A 15,157-nucleotide genomic window follows, 5' to 3' on the forward strand; every position below is an offset into this window, starting at 1 on the left:
ACAAGGGTGGATAACTATAGGCAGCAAAGTGCCCCCTTTCAAGAGATCTTGAAGAGTCGTCCCATGCTGCATCCTTTTACTAAATACTCGCATTTTGTACAAGGGCCTATGTGGGCATATTCTCCACAGTACTTCTTTTCCCTCTGTGTCTCTCAAAATGGCTTTTTAAACAGCAGGATTTGATTTGGAAGTCATTTCTTGTTTACTTTCTGTTTATTTTTTTTATCCCTGGGAACTGCAAAATAGTTTTGGGGGCTGCATGGAGGCCTGGGATTGCCCTTTTCCCATTCCTGCACTGAAGGAAAGTTATGGGAGAGTTCTATTTGTTCATTATGCATGTATCATTCCTGGGCATGATGTTAGAATCTGAACAGCATTATCTCATTCATTACTCTGAAATGGAACAGTTCTTGAGATAGCTGTCTATCTGTCTATCTATCTGATGAAAAAGAGCAAAGGCAGCCATCCCTTCTTCGGATTATTTATTTTACATCTCAAAAGCAGTCCAAGGTTAAAACAGCAAATTCTTATTGAGTCTTTCAGTAGCATGGTGGTATACTATACAGTGTGGCATAACTGTGTCAGCTAATGGCTTCACATTGAGTCAAGACTTAAAGAAGCTATGCAGGGTTATGCATCTTGGAGGCACATTCTGGTGCCAGTAGGTCTACATAGCAGCATGTGATCCTTCCTTATCTGGAAATCTGAAATCCAAAACCCAAAGCCTTATGTCACTATCTGCCCATTTCCACCAGTAGTGGTTGTGCTAATTCATCCCTCAGACCCCTAGTCTGTCTCTTTTGGCCACCAGCTGATCTCTTGCGTATTTCAGGTGCTACTTGTGGCACTCCTCATTGTTTGACTGGGGATGAATGACCACAAGCACCTTGACTGCCTCCTCAAAGGCAGAAAGGGGCAGCTGGCAGTAAAAATAGAGATGTTAAACATCTGTGAAATAGCAGGAGTTGTGGATTCATGCTTGTGTTCCTATCATTTCACAGATCCTCCGCTTCTCTCTTATCCACAACACAAGTAGCAAACTAACAAGAAGCGAAGCTATTCTAAAAATACTGTATTCAAAAATGCTTCTCGTCCCAAGCATTTTGGACAAGGGATCCTCAACTTGTATGTTAATGTTTGTTTTAGCATCCCCAATCTTTCTGGGCATTTTTTTCCAGTATACTGGTGCCTTTGGGCAGTTACTGGTTATTGTAACACCTGTGTTGGGCCTTTACAAGGGGCTACATGTGGTTCATGGGTTGCATGGGATGCCGAACATCTCTTTAACTATATAGCAGCTACTACCTAACTGAGGATATGAGTATGTAGCAGTGATGGCATTCAGGATTTCTCTGTCTTTTTCTTGAATGATGCACAGGCGGTGAAGGTTTTGAGGACAGCTGAGTTTGTTCCCTACGTGGTGTTCATTGAAGCACCAGATTTCGAGACTCTGAAAGCCATGAACAAGGCCGCTTTGGAGAGTGGTGTGGCTACCAAGCAACTCACAGTGAGTTCTCTATGTGGACAACAAAGCTTTGGGAAAGAGTGGGAGGAGAAAAGGCACAGTTAAGCCAAATGAAAATCTTTTGAAAGATGAGTAAGACAGAAAAAATTGCCCCAGTGAATAAGACACAATGCTCCTTCACTCAGAAATATTTTGTTTACTTCAAATGTTTCCTCTGCACTCAGTGCCAGTGTAAGAGTTTTTATTCATATCCCTCTTGTTTTATTTTTTCAGGACTTCTGTGTGTCTGTTTTGTACACAATACATTTTCTCTGCAAAATGTATTTTCTGCAGAGTTCTGCATTTTACATATTTGTACACTGCATTAAAAAAACTATTTCTTTTTTTAAAAAAATAGTTTTTATTGAATTTAAAATTTTTCATACAATAATTACTTTTATCACATAGCAGATATTTAATGTATCGTACAATACTTGCATCATTCTTTTATATCTACTGTTGATTTATATCTACTACAATGTTAACATTTGTCCATCTATATTTCTCCACCACTGTGTATCCCTCCCTCTCACCCCGAGCCACTTCTTATGCATTGTCTAACCAAAATCTCATTTCTTCCTGAGGCGGTAGCCCTCCATCCCTTTTTTGGAGTCCTTTCTCAATAAATTTCCCCCATACATCCTCAAAATCATTTTTTTCCATATCCCTCTTTTAACTTTTAATTTGCATGTTAGCTTATCGTTTATTGCCAATTTCCATACTTCCTTATACCATTCTTCAATCTGAACATCTATTACATTTCTCCAGTTCCTTGCTATAAGCAGTCTTGCTATTGTCAATAAATTTGTTATTGCTTCTTTTTCTTTTTTATCCATCTTATTGTTAAAAAATTATTTCTGCCTCATGAAAAATACACTCGGACTAACCATGTAGTTAACACTATGATTTCACTTTAATTGCCATGGCCACATCGTAGGAGTTCGTAGTTTGTGGAAGCACCGGAGCTCTCTAGCTGATAATTCCCTTCCTTAATCAATAAACCCAAGGATTCTATAGGATGTTGCCATGGCAGTTAAAGTGCAATCATAGTGATATAACTGTATTATGTTAGGACCCTGTATTATGTTAGGACAACAGGACCCTGATCTTGAGTCTTTATGCAGAAACATACAATTTTGCTGCAGTTGAAGGATTGTTGTTTTTTGTTTACGTGCCTCAGTGTGTCAAAAGGCCCCTTCACACAGAAGAGGAGCAAATTTACAGGTGTTAGGAAAGACACAGAGAAAGGCCTAGGGCTTCTAGAACAGGGGTAAAAGGTTTTATCTTTATGGAGACACAGGTAGCTGTGGTGGCCTGGGGACCAGAGTTCCCCGTGGTTTGTCATAGAGTTGGAGTATGTATTGGGTGGACAGTTAAACCTGCCATAACCATCCCTATAATTCCTCCCTTGCAGAGTTTGTATGTGGGAAATCTGGAGCTGAATCTGTGCTTTAAGTGACTTACTACTCTGTTTTTCCTTCACATGCCAACCAGGATGCTGACTTGAAGCGGACCGTTGATGAGAGCTGCCGAATCCAGCGAGGCTATGGGTATTACTTTGACCTCTGCTTGATCAATGACAACATGGAGCGGACATTCCAGCAACTGCAGGAAGCCTTGGAGAAGCTGCGTGGTGAACCACAGTGGGTTCCTGTTAGCTGGGTTTACTAGAGAGGCACGATCCCTCTTCTACCTGCAGCTAAAAGTCTTGGCATTCCTGTCATTCCCACTTGGCCAAGGAATCCAGATTTCTTTTCTGCGCATCCTGGCAAGTCTTCGACTTGTCAACTGCCCCTTCTTGCCACTAAGCCCACCTAGGTAGCCCAGGAAATACAGGTGGAACTAAGCTGTCTGTCTCCATTTCCAAAAGGAAGGTGCTTCCTCTCTCCATTCCAAGACACCTCCAGACAACCAAGAACTCTTTTTCTACTCCCACCGATGGGTCGATGACCTCTCTCCCAATTCTCTTCCCAGCCATTGACAATAAGAAGTCCTTTGATGAAGAATTCAGTCTAGCGAATACAGTGTTTATGGGGCAGGGCTCAGCGGGGTTACCAAATACCCATAATGCCTTGCTATGTCTGGTCCTCCTGAGCATCTCGGTTACTAACTCCTCTACTGTCAAAAGGGGCAGGAAGACAGCATTTCCACTGATCACAGCTAACTCACTGCCAAAAACACTGCTTCATAGATGGACCACAGTGTTGTTATTGCCAAAAGAACTGCCAGAGGGGGAGGTTCTTCCCACAGGGAACGCTGGAGAAAGTGGAGGGATGGAGGGTGAAAATATACCTTTCCTTCCTTCAAATTTGGTTGCTGCAATAGCATTGCATGATTTTGTGGGATATTAAAGGGAAACCATGGACACTTCCATGAAAGGTTTGTGAGCGGGGAAAATGCAACTGAATGGCCAACTGGTAGGAACTTTGGTCTGGAACCTACGGCCTTGTGTTCAGTCTTTGACAACTGCACACACACATAAGCACACACACACTTATATACACACACACATAATGGTGGCCTCAGGTCTGCTCTATAAAATGGGGCTAAATACTAAGTATTATTAGTAGCATTGTGTTGTCGAAGGCTATTAGTAGCATTGTTTACACCTATGAGGATGTTTGCTAAGTTCATTGAAAAGCATTGCTTTGGGGTGGGACCTTGGTCCAAAGTATATCCAGTGGCAGATCCTGAGCATCAACAACATGCCGCCTGGATTCCCTTAACCTCCCCAAAGCCTCTGCCTTCCTAGGGCCTTCAGAGAATTACTGCCAGTCATGAGAGACAACAAACTAAACTTAGTCAAAGACTTACGGTAATCCCTGTATTTCAACAGGAATGTTCTTCCCCAACCCATCTTTTTCCCAAAAGCCAACCCATTGCTGGGTAAACCTCATAGCTGACAGTGAAATCAGTAAAAATATTGCAAATTTCAGATCCCAATCCTTGCTGTTGGTCATCTCCACTTATGCGAACCCCAGACCCTCCTGATTCCCAGACAGCCCAATGTTTTCCTGTTGAGCTAATACAATGCAAGTTTGATGGGGCCAGGTATCCAGACCTTACATTCCTTTCTGTCTTTGCTTTCACCACAAGACTACAGGCAGTGTTTCTATATTTCACCGGGATTCTCCTTCCTCATGCCAGAACCAGCAATGACTACCTCACACTCTATGGCAGCTGTTAATATAGTGGCACAAGCCACTGCAGAGAGAGAGAGAGAGAGCAGAACTTTTGGGCTTAGCTTTCACTGCCAGATGAACACACAAAGCTGATTCCTCTCTCCCCATCTCACAGACACACATATCTATTTCTTGGTTCTAAAAGTCACACCTGCACACTATTCCTGATATGATTCCCAGTAGCTTGCCAGCTCTGTTTTGTTTTACTATATTTTCCTTATGATGCAGAACACAGCATGTGGCTGGATCATTTTCTTTGTGCTCATCTCAGTATTTGTTCACTCTTCCCGACTCTTCCTCCGGGTTTTGGATTTTTTAGAATTTTCAGTAAAGGTTTCTATAGCAATAACTCCACCTGGTGATCATCTAGTAAGGAAGTGTATAGGGATCCTTCAGTGCCATTTAAGTAAAATACCGAGACCCCTGTAGCCACAGAAACCATATCTGTGGTTTCACTTACTTGGAAAATGGTCTCTTAAGGAATTTGCTCATTCCTCCAGCAAATTCCCTGGAAGCTACCTTACAGTTGCATGCACTAATACCTACGATTTGACTATGTTCTCCAATGCAATGTTATGGTATGCTAGAACCTCACATGATGTCATGGTGTTGGTCACATCTGTAGTTTCATGTAACCATAGTCCATCAGGGAACATGTCTTCTCACAGATAAAGGGTGCTTCCTGTACTAAAATGCACATGGTATTGTACAAAACATGGAGTGAGAAGTAAGGAGGAGGGATAATATCCCATCTTTTCTTTGTGCCTAGCATAGAAACTAAGCAGGCTTCCAAGAAAAGAGTGACATTCTTTGTCAGCCCCCTAGCAGGCTAATGCTTTATTTTTATTTATTTTGAACTAGTATATTTTGTGAGCTGTGAATGGTTGCTGCTGGGGAAAGATATTTTCAAAACCCGGTACTGGTTCTCTTGGCCTGTAGTATAGAGGCAAGGCTACTACGTATTTCCATGTTGCCAATCAGACCTTTTGGTTGTTGTATTCAAAGGGCCCCCAAATTACTAGTCCTCTGCCATGAAGTGAACTCCACCTCCACAACTGTTCGCTGGAGCAATTGCAGGGATTCATCTTATTTTAGAATGAAGGAACCCCATTTTTCATCCTGGCAGAAAAACTGAAAGGATTAGTAGTAACTCAATCCTTATTTTCTGCCATGTCAACTAGGCTTGGCCAACAATTAAGCAGAACAAGTCAGCCACCTTATCAGGGGCAGATGGTCGCTTCAATGTCAATGGAGTGATGTGCTGTTGAAGGCTTTCATGGCTGGAATCATAGAATCATAGAATAGTAGAGTTGGAAGAGACCTCATGGGCCATCTAGTCCAACCCCCCGCTAAGAAGCAGGAAATCGCATTCAAAGCACCCCTGACAGATGGCCATCCAGCCTCTGCTTAAAAGCTTCCAAAGAAGGAGCCTCCACCACAGTCTGGGGGAGAGAGTTCCACTGCCGAACAGCCCTCACAGTGAGGAAGTTCTTCCTGATGTTCAGGTGGAATCACTGGGTTGTTGTGAGTTTTCTGGGCTGTATGGCCATGTTCCAGAAGCATTCTCTCTTGATGTTTTGCCCACATCGATGTGGCGAAACGTCAAGAGAAAATGCTTCTGGAACATGGCCATACAGCCCAGAAAACTCACAACAACCCAATGTAATGAAGAATTGATTCTGGTTTTAGTCTTAACTTTAAAGGAACTATCCAGTCTGTTGCATCTATTTCTAAGACAGAGTCATAAACCTGGGAGAGCTCTGTGAAAAATGATGCTCTGCCAGAAAAATATTTAGGCCAGTCCTGTATTGCTCGATCACCAGCAAGACCCCAAAACTCCCAAGAGAATCCATGGTCACTAATTTTCTTCTAGAGGTTAATAATTCAGGATGTTAAGAGATTATGATTTTGTGTTTCTCCAAGGCATGGGAGGAAATTTATAAGATGGCCAAACCCAGCTATGTTAGGTGAATGGTACCACCAGGGCCCACCAAGTAAAGGGAGTGGATGACAAATATGTAATTAGCCTAGAACAATGGTTCTAGGTATTTTGGCCTACAACTCCCAGAAATCCCAGACAGTTTACCAGCTGTTAGGATTTCTGGGAGTTGAAGGCCAAAACATCTGGAGACCCACAAGTTGAGAATCACTGGCCTTTTCTATGCTGTAGTTAGGCAACTAGTGTGGTGTAATGGTTTGAGCACTGGACTATGACTCCAGAGACCAGGGTTCAGTTCCTTATTTGGCCATGAAAACCCACTGGAGGACCTTGGTGATTTGTACACTCTCAGCTTCAGAAAACCCTTATGATAGATTTGCTGAAAGTCAGAAATGACTTAAAGGCACAAAATAATAAGCGTTGATACAGTGACTCTGAAGACGGACTTGCTTTGCATGCCAAACTCTTTCTGTGGTCAACTGATATAGGAATTTACTGAATATTGTTGATTTAGATTTACCTTTGTGGAAAATAATATCTGGAACATGGAAGAATATGGATTTTTTTTCACCCATTTACCAGTCCCATACACATCGCTCCTTCACTTTTCTAACATCACCACCATACAGTTCCTCTCCTATTATGATAGACTTCCATGTACTTTTTCTATCCCACAAAATTTGCCTGTGCATGTATTTTACCTTTGTAAAGTTAGCTATAGTAGAGGGGAGATTTATTTACTTTTATTTAAAATATAAAATGATGGTGTATATTTAAGAAGAGGGTTGAATCTATATAAATTTTGAGCGTGCAAAGGGTTAATCATAAGAATTTTGTTCATTGTAGCATCCCAGTTAGAAATGTCAAGTAGCGCAGAGCCAAATGTTGTAGCAAACTGATATTAAAAACCAATAGTGATTTTTTTAAAGGTTAGAAATTTTAAAATACTTGTGCTGTTGTTTATATAGATTGATGGGGAAGGGGAGACATCTCAGTTTTCTTCTAGTACTTCTACTGTTTACTGGCCATCTTCAGGCTTAAGGACACACATGCAACTAAGTCAAATTTCAGGATGAATTTCACCAGAGGGGTTCATCATGTAACACAAATCTCTGGGGCAACTATAAAGAGTGAGAAGAATGCTTTTGGTTTAAGAATATAGCAGGCTACCGTACATTTCCTCTAGTTGTCTCTCGTCATTATCCTCCATGGGAAGATACAACAATGTTTCCTACAACCTCTTAAATGTCCATCTGATGTGGTGAAAAAAGCTGTTTGACCACTACTGTTGTTCTGAGACTTAGTTGCCAATCTTGTCACCTTTTGTATGTGGAAGGGGTGATGCCCAGAATGGCCTTGTGTCCTACTTCACAAAGAACAACTCTCACAAAGAACAACCTTTCTTCTGTTTGAAGAACTTACAGTCCCAATCCAATTGAAAGATCCTTGAAGTTGCCTGTCTACACCTGGGCAGAAGATAGAGCAGGCACTATGGATCTTTTCAGCTGTTGTGAGATCTATTTATGCTTTAAGATAGTAATTATTTCTCTGTTGTATCTCTTATCAATCACTTGTGGAACTTTATGAAAATTACCCTGGGGAATTACTTCCAAATAGACATGTGTAGGATGTGTTAGTAACATTGCTCACATGTATTTCTAACATCACCACCAAGGATTTATTCTTATTGCTTTTTTGGTTCGTATTTACATTTCTACTGCTGTGTCTACTATTGTAAATTCTGTTGTAGTTTTGTCCATGCCATACCTTATATACCAAACTGATTGTTCTTTTCCATCTCTGGGTATCTGTTCTACTTCTGTGTTTCCATTTTCTTTCCCGACAGGTTCAGCCCAACTGTTGGGCAAGAAAAGGTATATGTGTTAGGTAGCAAATAAAGCGGAATGAGTGAGATGATGTGTTAGGTGGTGTTCACAATACTCAATTACAGCACTAGGATTCAACAGGGATTTACAGATTAGGGTATAGTATTTAGAATTCTCAACCAGAGAGCTCTAGTGCAGTGGTTCTCAACCTGTGAATGTCCAGATGTTTTGGCCTTCAACTCCCAGAAATCCTAACAGCTGGTAAACTGGCTGGGATTTCTGGGAGTTGTAGGACAAAACACCTGGCGACCCATAGGTTAAGAACCACAGGTCTAGTGCCTCACCAAACTACAGTATGTCCCCAAAAAACGTATACACACTGTAATAGCTGATAGTTCAATTATTTTTTTCAGGTTAAACTCATTGGAATTAGTAATGGAAGTCAGACTAAGCTTTGAACAAAGAAATTTGAAAACATTGTTGAAGTACAAAGACAATTTAGGAGGGAGTTTCAAAGAGATCCACCAACATAACTTACCATTAGTCGAATTAGAGATAAGTTTGAATAAGATGGAACTGTTCAGAATGGCACACTTTCCAACAAAGATTGTGTTGGAGTGATGAGGCTACAGTCAAATTAAATGGTTCATTTAACTGTGACAATTGCACCTACAGGGGACTTGATAACCCGCATGTTACGGTGCAACATCATTTTAATTTACCAGGAGTTACAATGTGGTGTGGCTTATCATCAAGAGGATTAATTGGACCATTCTTTTTGAAGCTACTGTGACTGATGTTTAATTTAAATGTAGCTTCATCACTCCACACAATCTTTGTTCAAAAGCGTGCCATTCTAAACAGTTCCATCACAATCAAACTTATTTCTAATTCAACTAATAGTTAAGTTGTGTTGATGCATCTCTTTGAAACTCCCTCCTAAATTGTCTTTGCACTTCAATTATGTTTATTCAAAACTTATTATTAATTCCAATGGGTTTAACCGGGGTGGGGGGGATCACTTGAGGTATCAGCTTTTAAAGTGTTTACAGTGTTCCCTCACTTATCGCGGGGGTTAGGTTCCAGGATTACCCGCAATAAGTGAAAATCCGTGAAGTAGGGACACTGTATTTATTTTAATATTTATATATTATTTTAGTAGTTATACACATAGGAGCCCCCGATGGCCTAGGGGATAAAAGCCTTGTGACTTGAAGGTTGGGTAGCTGACCTGAAGGCTGCCAGGTTCGAATCCCACCCGGGGACAGTGCAGATGAGCTCCCTCTATCAGCTCCAGCTCCATGCGGGAACATGAGAGAAGCCTCCCATAAGGATGGTAAAAACATCAAAACATCCGGGCGTCCCCTGGGCAACGTCCTTGCAGATGGCCAATTCTCTCACTCCAGAAGCAACTCTGGTTGCTCCCGACACGAAAAAAAAGTAGTTATACACTATTTTTAGTCTTTATCAATCGTGTTTTGATAAATCGCCTCCTTCTCCTCCCGTTGCAGCTTGGGCTCCTTTTCTCTCCCTTTGGCTTCTCCTTCCTCCCTTCCTTAGGCTGTAATTTGTAATTTTTTAATGATTTATAATAGTGAAAAACTGCAAAACAGAGAATCTGCAAAAAGTGAATTGCGAAGTAGTGAGGGAACACTGTATACTTTTTGGGGGGGACATCCTGTATATATCCCAGCATTTCATGGGATGTAACCATGGCAGTTAAAATTAAATCACAGTGCTGTAATTGTGTAGAATGGTTTCTGACACATTACAGTTGAAATGCCGACCCCCTACATAAGATAGCATGACACTGCTTTAGATGTCATCAGACTGCGTCTCCCAACAGCTCAAGCCAGTACATGGTGAAGGATGCTGGGAAATGCAATCCAACATCTACAGCAGACCCACTTTTGGTTCAACCTGGCTGCTTTGTTGAAGCAACACAGATTAAAATCTGGATCTCATCCACTTTTTCTATTTGTTCTTCCTTGCCCAATGGCATCTTCTCCAGAAGTGAAAGAAATTTCTCCAGGACTGATGCTTGGAGCACCTTGGCTAAGCTTTGTTGAAATTCCAACTAAGGCCATGTTTAATCAGTGTTTAAACATTACTTTTTTGGACTTCCAACTCAGAATTTTCCAGATAGCATGATCAGTGTGTTATCGTTGAACCTACCTTTTAGTCTCTTCCATTCCTTTCTCCTTTCTTCAATACTCTGAACTCCTTAAAATGCCGACAACTATGATTTCTCCATCACTTATGTCCTGAAAAAAATTAAACATCTGTGTTTTGTATCTGTTTTTTCTTGGTGAGAGCACACACATGGCTCTTGCCCCCTGTGTGTCTCTGTCTGAACAACTGAAAGGGCTAGAAATGCTGTTATTGTTTTTGTTTTTTTAAAAAACAACCTCCTTTTTCTTTGGTGGAATATTTAAACACTAAAGAACACGGACACAAGTAAAATGCATAGTTGTCTAATGGACTCAAACATTTTACAGTGGCTTTCTGTTATGACTAGGGCATTTCCTTTGGATACCTCCATGTCCAAGTAAACCCCATTAGTTTCCTAATTCTGTCACTGCTTATAATTCTTTTAAAATGTATATATGGTGCAAGAAAGTCCAATCCTGGCTCTACCATCTCCTTCTCTTGACTACTTTGTTTGCTTGCTTTCTAGTGACCTTTTTGAGGTCTTCCTACACATCCCCCCCCCCAATCTTCTCTTTTTTTACTGGCATGTTTATTTAAAAAGTAAACCAGTGTCTATTTTTTGTCTGTGCTAGAAAATATGTCTTGGAATTGTTGTTATCTTGACTGGTGCCACATTTTAGAAGAAAGTGATTTATTTTAGAGATTTTTTTTTAAAAAAATGTTTATTTCTGTAGTGAAGGCTTTGTTTGGTAGAATGTTTCCTGCCCTTTGTTAGAGGAGCCCTCTTTGGTTGTCCCTGGCCAAACTTTGGTGAGAGAGAAACATGGCTCAAAGTTTCTTGTTTCAAATTTATTTATTGATTTTCCACCATCTTCCCCTAGAATTCTTCTTATTTTGGTGCTAAATTCATAAATACAGTAATTGCTAAATAGTATTACTGCATATTGGACTACTTTTTCTGTCAAATTTGTTGTATAACATGATGTTTTGGTGCTTAATTGGTAAAATCATAACCTAATTTGATGTTTAATAGGCTTTTCCTTAATCCCTCCTTATTATCCAACATATTCGCTTATCCAACATTCTGCCGGCCCGTTTATGTTGGATAAGTGAGACTCTACTGTATTTATTTATAAGAATATAATGTTTCCTGTGTAGTCCCTACTAGTAAGCTCCAGAGGGCACTATAGCTAAATCTGGCCAATACAAAGCTCCGAGATCATTGCGAATTCAAAAATCAGTGATGACAGCCAACCCTCCACATTTGAGGGATTAATTTCTGTGGAGTTCATTTATATATTCTCTTGGAATTTCTAGATCCTCCAGCATGACTCAATGGTCAACATCTTTAGTGTATCAGACACGACTCGAGAACATACTGGAAATCGCTTCTGGTGTGAGAGAATTTGTTGTCTACAGAGACGTTGCCCAGGGGACACCCGGATGTGTTACCATCCTGCTGGGAGACTTCTCCCATGCCCCTGCAAGCTAGAGCTGACAGATGGGAGCTCACCCCATCTTGTGGATTCGAACCAGCAACCTTCAGGTTAACAACCCAGCCTCCAGGTCAGCAGTTGAGCTGGCACAAGGGTTTATTCCATTGCCCCACAGGAAATTGACCACACAGTTGCAGAAGGAGGACATAGAGATTTCTAGAGATATATTTTTTGAGTTCTTATTTGCAGTTTTCCCACTTTCACAGGGATCCAGTGAACATGGGGAACTGACTATGTATAGACAGCTACCAGTTCCCTTTCTTTGGATTAGATGGTAAAGGTGCACTCCTATATACATCTCAGAATACCCCCCCCCCCCCCCGCACACACACAAAGCTCAATGGAATATCATTCTAAGCAAAGGTTGGGTTGTACCAAGAGCCAACAAGGTAGTGTAGTGGTTTGAGCATTGGGCTATGACGCTTGAGACCAGGATTTGGATCTCTGCTCAGCCATGAAAATCCCCTTGGTGATTTTGACTAAGTCACACACTCTCAGCCTCAGAAGAAGGCAAAGGCAAACCCCCTCTGAAAAAAACTTGCCTAAAAACCCTGGTGCCACAGGGTCACCATATACGGTAAATGATCTGAAAGCCCACAGCAATCAGTGTAGTTCTGCAAATACAGGATCTCAACCCAACAAGTCCCATGTGCTAAGTATTGGAGAAGATTCAGAATGACATTGAGACCCAATTTGAGATACTAGGAATTACTGCTCGACTTGAAGTCACATCCAAATTGGCCCCCATTTTCAGATAGTCGCTTGCTGATGGCAATGATCACAGTAGCTGGGATAAAGGATGAACCATTTGGGAAGACTTAGATTGTTCTTCATAGAAAAATAAATATGAAAGAAACCAAAACTTTGTTCCAGTCTCTTTTTATCTGTTTCTACCTCTCCAACTGTTTGCTTGACATGATCGTTGCCTCGTTTTCTCCTGTTCCGTGTTTACATTTTTCTCCCTCCCCTTCCTTTGAACAGTACACTATTTATACTTTTTAGGAAGTGTTTGTATAAGGAAGTAGTTTCTTTGAAAACCCAGACACTGCTGTACATTTCCCCGGTTGTTCCTGTTAATGCCCTTATAGCTTTTACTGGAATGGGCTCCTTTTGTTACATTTCTGTTAACTTATATTAAATTTCAAAGGAAAAAACCCTCAAAAATGCTGTTTTCTGTGTCTTGTCCTTTTTTGTTTTGTTTATTTTGCAAGGTTCAATTTCATGATTACTTAAGGTCATTTTGCAATGAATTTCCAAACATTCCACAGTCAAGCCAATTTTTTAAAAACTAAGCATTCTTGTGTTTTCCAGTGATTTGTGCTATCTCATTATATGTCCAAAGTACTTAGTTTAGTCATCTTTGCATCTAGTTAGAATTCAGATATTATTTAATCTAAAAACCCCATTCATTTGTCTTTTACTGCTCTGTAGTACCACCTTTCAAATGAATTGACTTCCTATCAGCTTTCTGATAGGCAAGCCAGCATAGTGTTTGAATATCTGCTTGAATCCCAACTCAGCCATGGAAATCGAATGTCTGATCATGGACAAGTCACACTGTCTCAGGCCCTTCTATGCTGCCATATAATCTAGATTATCAAAGCAAATAATCTGGGTTTTATTTGGCAGTGTATTTGGGGTCTCAGTGGAAGGCAACCCTCCTCTGAGCAAATCATGCCAAGAAAGCTCAGTGATAGGTTTGCCTTAGGGCCCTTCTATACACTGCCATATAAAATCCAGATTATGTGTTTTGAACTGTATTATTAATAATAATAATAACAACTTTATTTTATATTCCACGCTTCTCCTCAAGGGGACTCAGAGCAGATTATAGCATATAAATTGACACAGGCAAACATTCCATGCCTTGGGTTGCTGTGAATTTTTTGGGCGGTATGGCCATGTTCCAGAAGCATTCTCTCCTGACGTTTCACCCACATCTATGGCAGGCATTCTCAGAGGTTGTGACAATACATTCAATGCCTTGTTACAATGACATACAATGAAACACAACTACACAAAGAAAAGGCTTCTTTCATTTCCTGCTCTGGAGGTAGTGCTCATTTCTGGCTCTGAGGGAGGTGCTCTTCTCTGTATCCAAGCCAAGGAGCCTGTGTTGTCCATAGACACCTCCTGGTTGTGTGGCTGGCAAGACTGGAGTGTCTTTTTGCCTTTTCCCGCTGAAGCAGTACCTATTGATCTACTCACATTTGCATGTTTTCGAACTGCTACGTTGCAGGAGCTAGGGCTAAGAGTGAGAGCTCACCCCATCCCAGGGATTCAAGCTGCCAACCTTCAGATCAGCAATTAAGCAGCACAAGGATTTAAACCATTGCACCCCTGTGGCCCCCATAAACTCTGGCATCGTAAAATCATATAATCCAGTTCAAATGAGGTAATGTGGATTCTCTGTTTTGATATCTGGATGATATGGCAATGTAGCCTCATATAATCCAATTCAACACAGATAATGTGGATTATCCGCTTTGATATCTGAATTCTATGGCAGTGTAGAAGGGGCCTTAGAGTTACTGTAGATTGGAAACAGTTTGAAGGCACATAACAATAAACAGCCCAACCAGAAAAATATCTGGTTTTTAGATCTGTTCCCAGAGCTATTTGGGGCACTGATTCAGAAAATTACATTAGATAGACTGCATCAGCTTTAGTTTCTTTGATGTAGTTATCATGATTTTCCATGGGCAAATTGATGAAGATCGGTATCTCAAAGAACTACAGCTAATAATGAAAAACTGATGCCAATTTTGAAATTAGCAGGTCAAATACACCCCAAAAACAAGTCTGACATTTGAGGCACCACAATGTGTGTTGGCCAATGATTTGTTGGCAAGTCAGGACCTATCATGTTACTCAACATCAGACAGATGAAAAAATTGGGACATGTGACTGAACATCTTCAGACTGTGGTCTAAATAGCAAAATATATTAACGAGGAAGAACTGATGGGTCAGGAGAGGCTGCAGATGAAGTTTATCCCAAGCATCCTTATTTTATAGAACTTCAGAAGTACACAAAGTTTGCCTGAATAATATATAATA

At 40.7% G+C, this 15,157-nt stretch overlaps 1 protein-coding gene across 6 annotated transcripts in view; it reads left to right on the forward strand.

Annotated features, from left to right (window-relative positions):
- mpp2 (MAGUK p55 scaffold protein 2) overlaps window positions 1–3,882 on the forward strand; it is a 72,765-nt gene extending 68,883 nt beyond the window's left edge. For all 6 annotated transcript variants that reach the window (XM_008113533.3, XM_008113532.3, XM_003222642.4 and 3 more), the window contains exons 12-13: window positions 1,379–1,507; window positions 2,999–3,882. In XM_008113533.3, coding sequence (XP_008111740.2) covers window positions 1,379–1,507; window positions 2,999–3,175 — 306 coding nt within the window. In that variant the 3' untranslated portion in view covers window positions 3,176–3,882. The remainder of the gene's footprint in view (window positions 1–1,378; window positions 1,508–2,998) is intronic.
- The last annotated feature ends 11,275 nt before the right edge of the window (window positions 3,883–15,157 follow it).

The sequence above is a fragment of the Anolis carolinensis genome, chromosome 6, assembly GCF_035594765.1.
Source record: "Anolis carolinensis isolate JA03-04 chromosome 6, rAnoCar3.1.pri, whole genome shotgun sequence".
Lineage (NCBI taxonomy): Eukaryota > Metazoa > Chordata > Lepidosauria > Squamata > Dactyloidae > Anolis > Anolis carolinensis.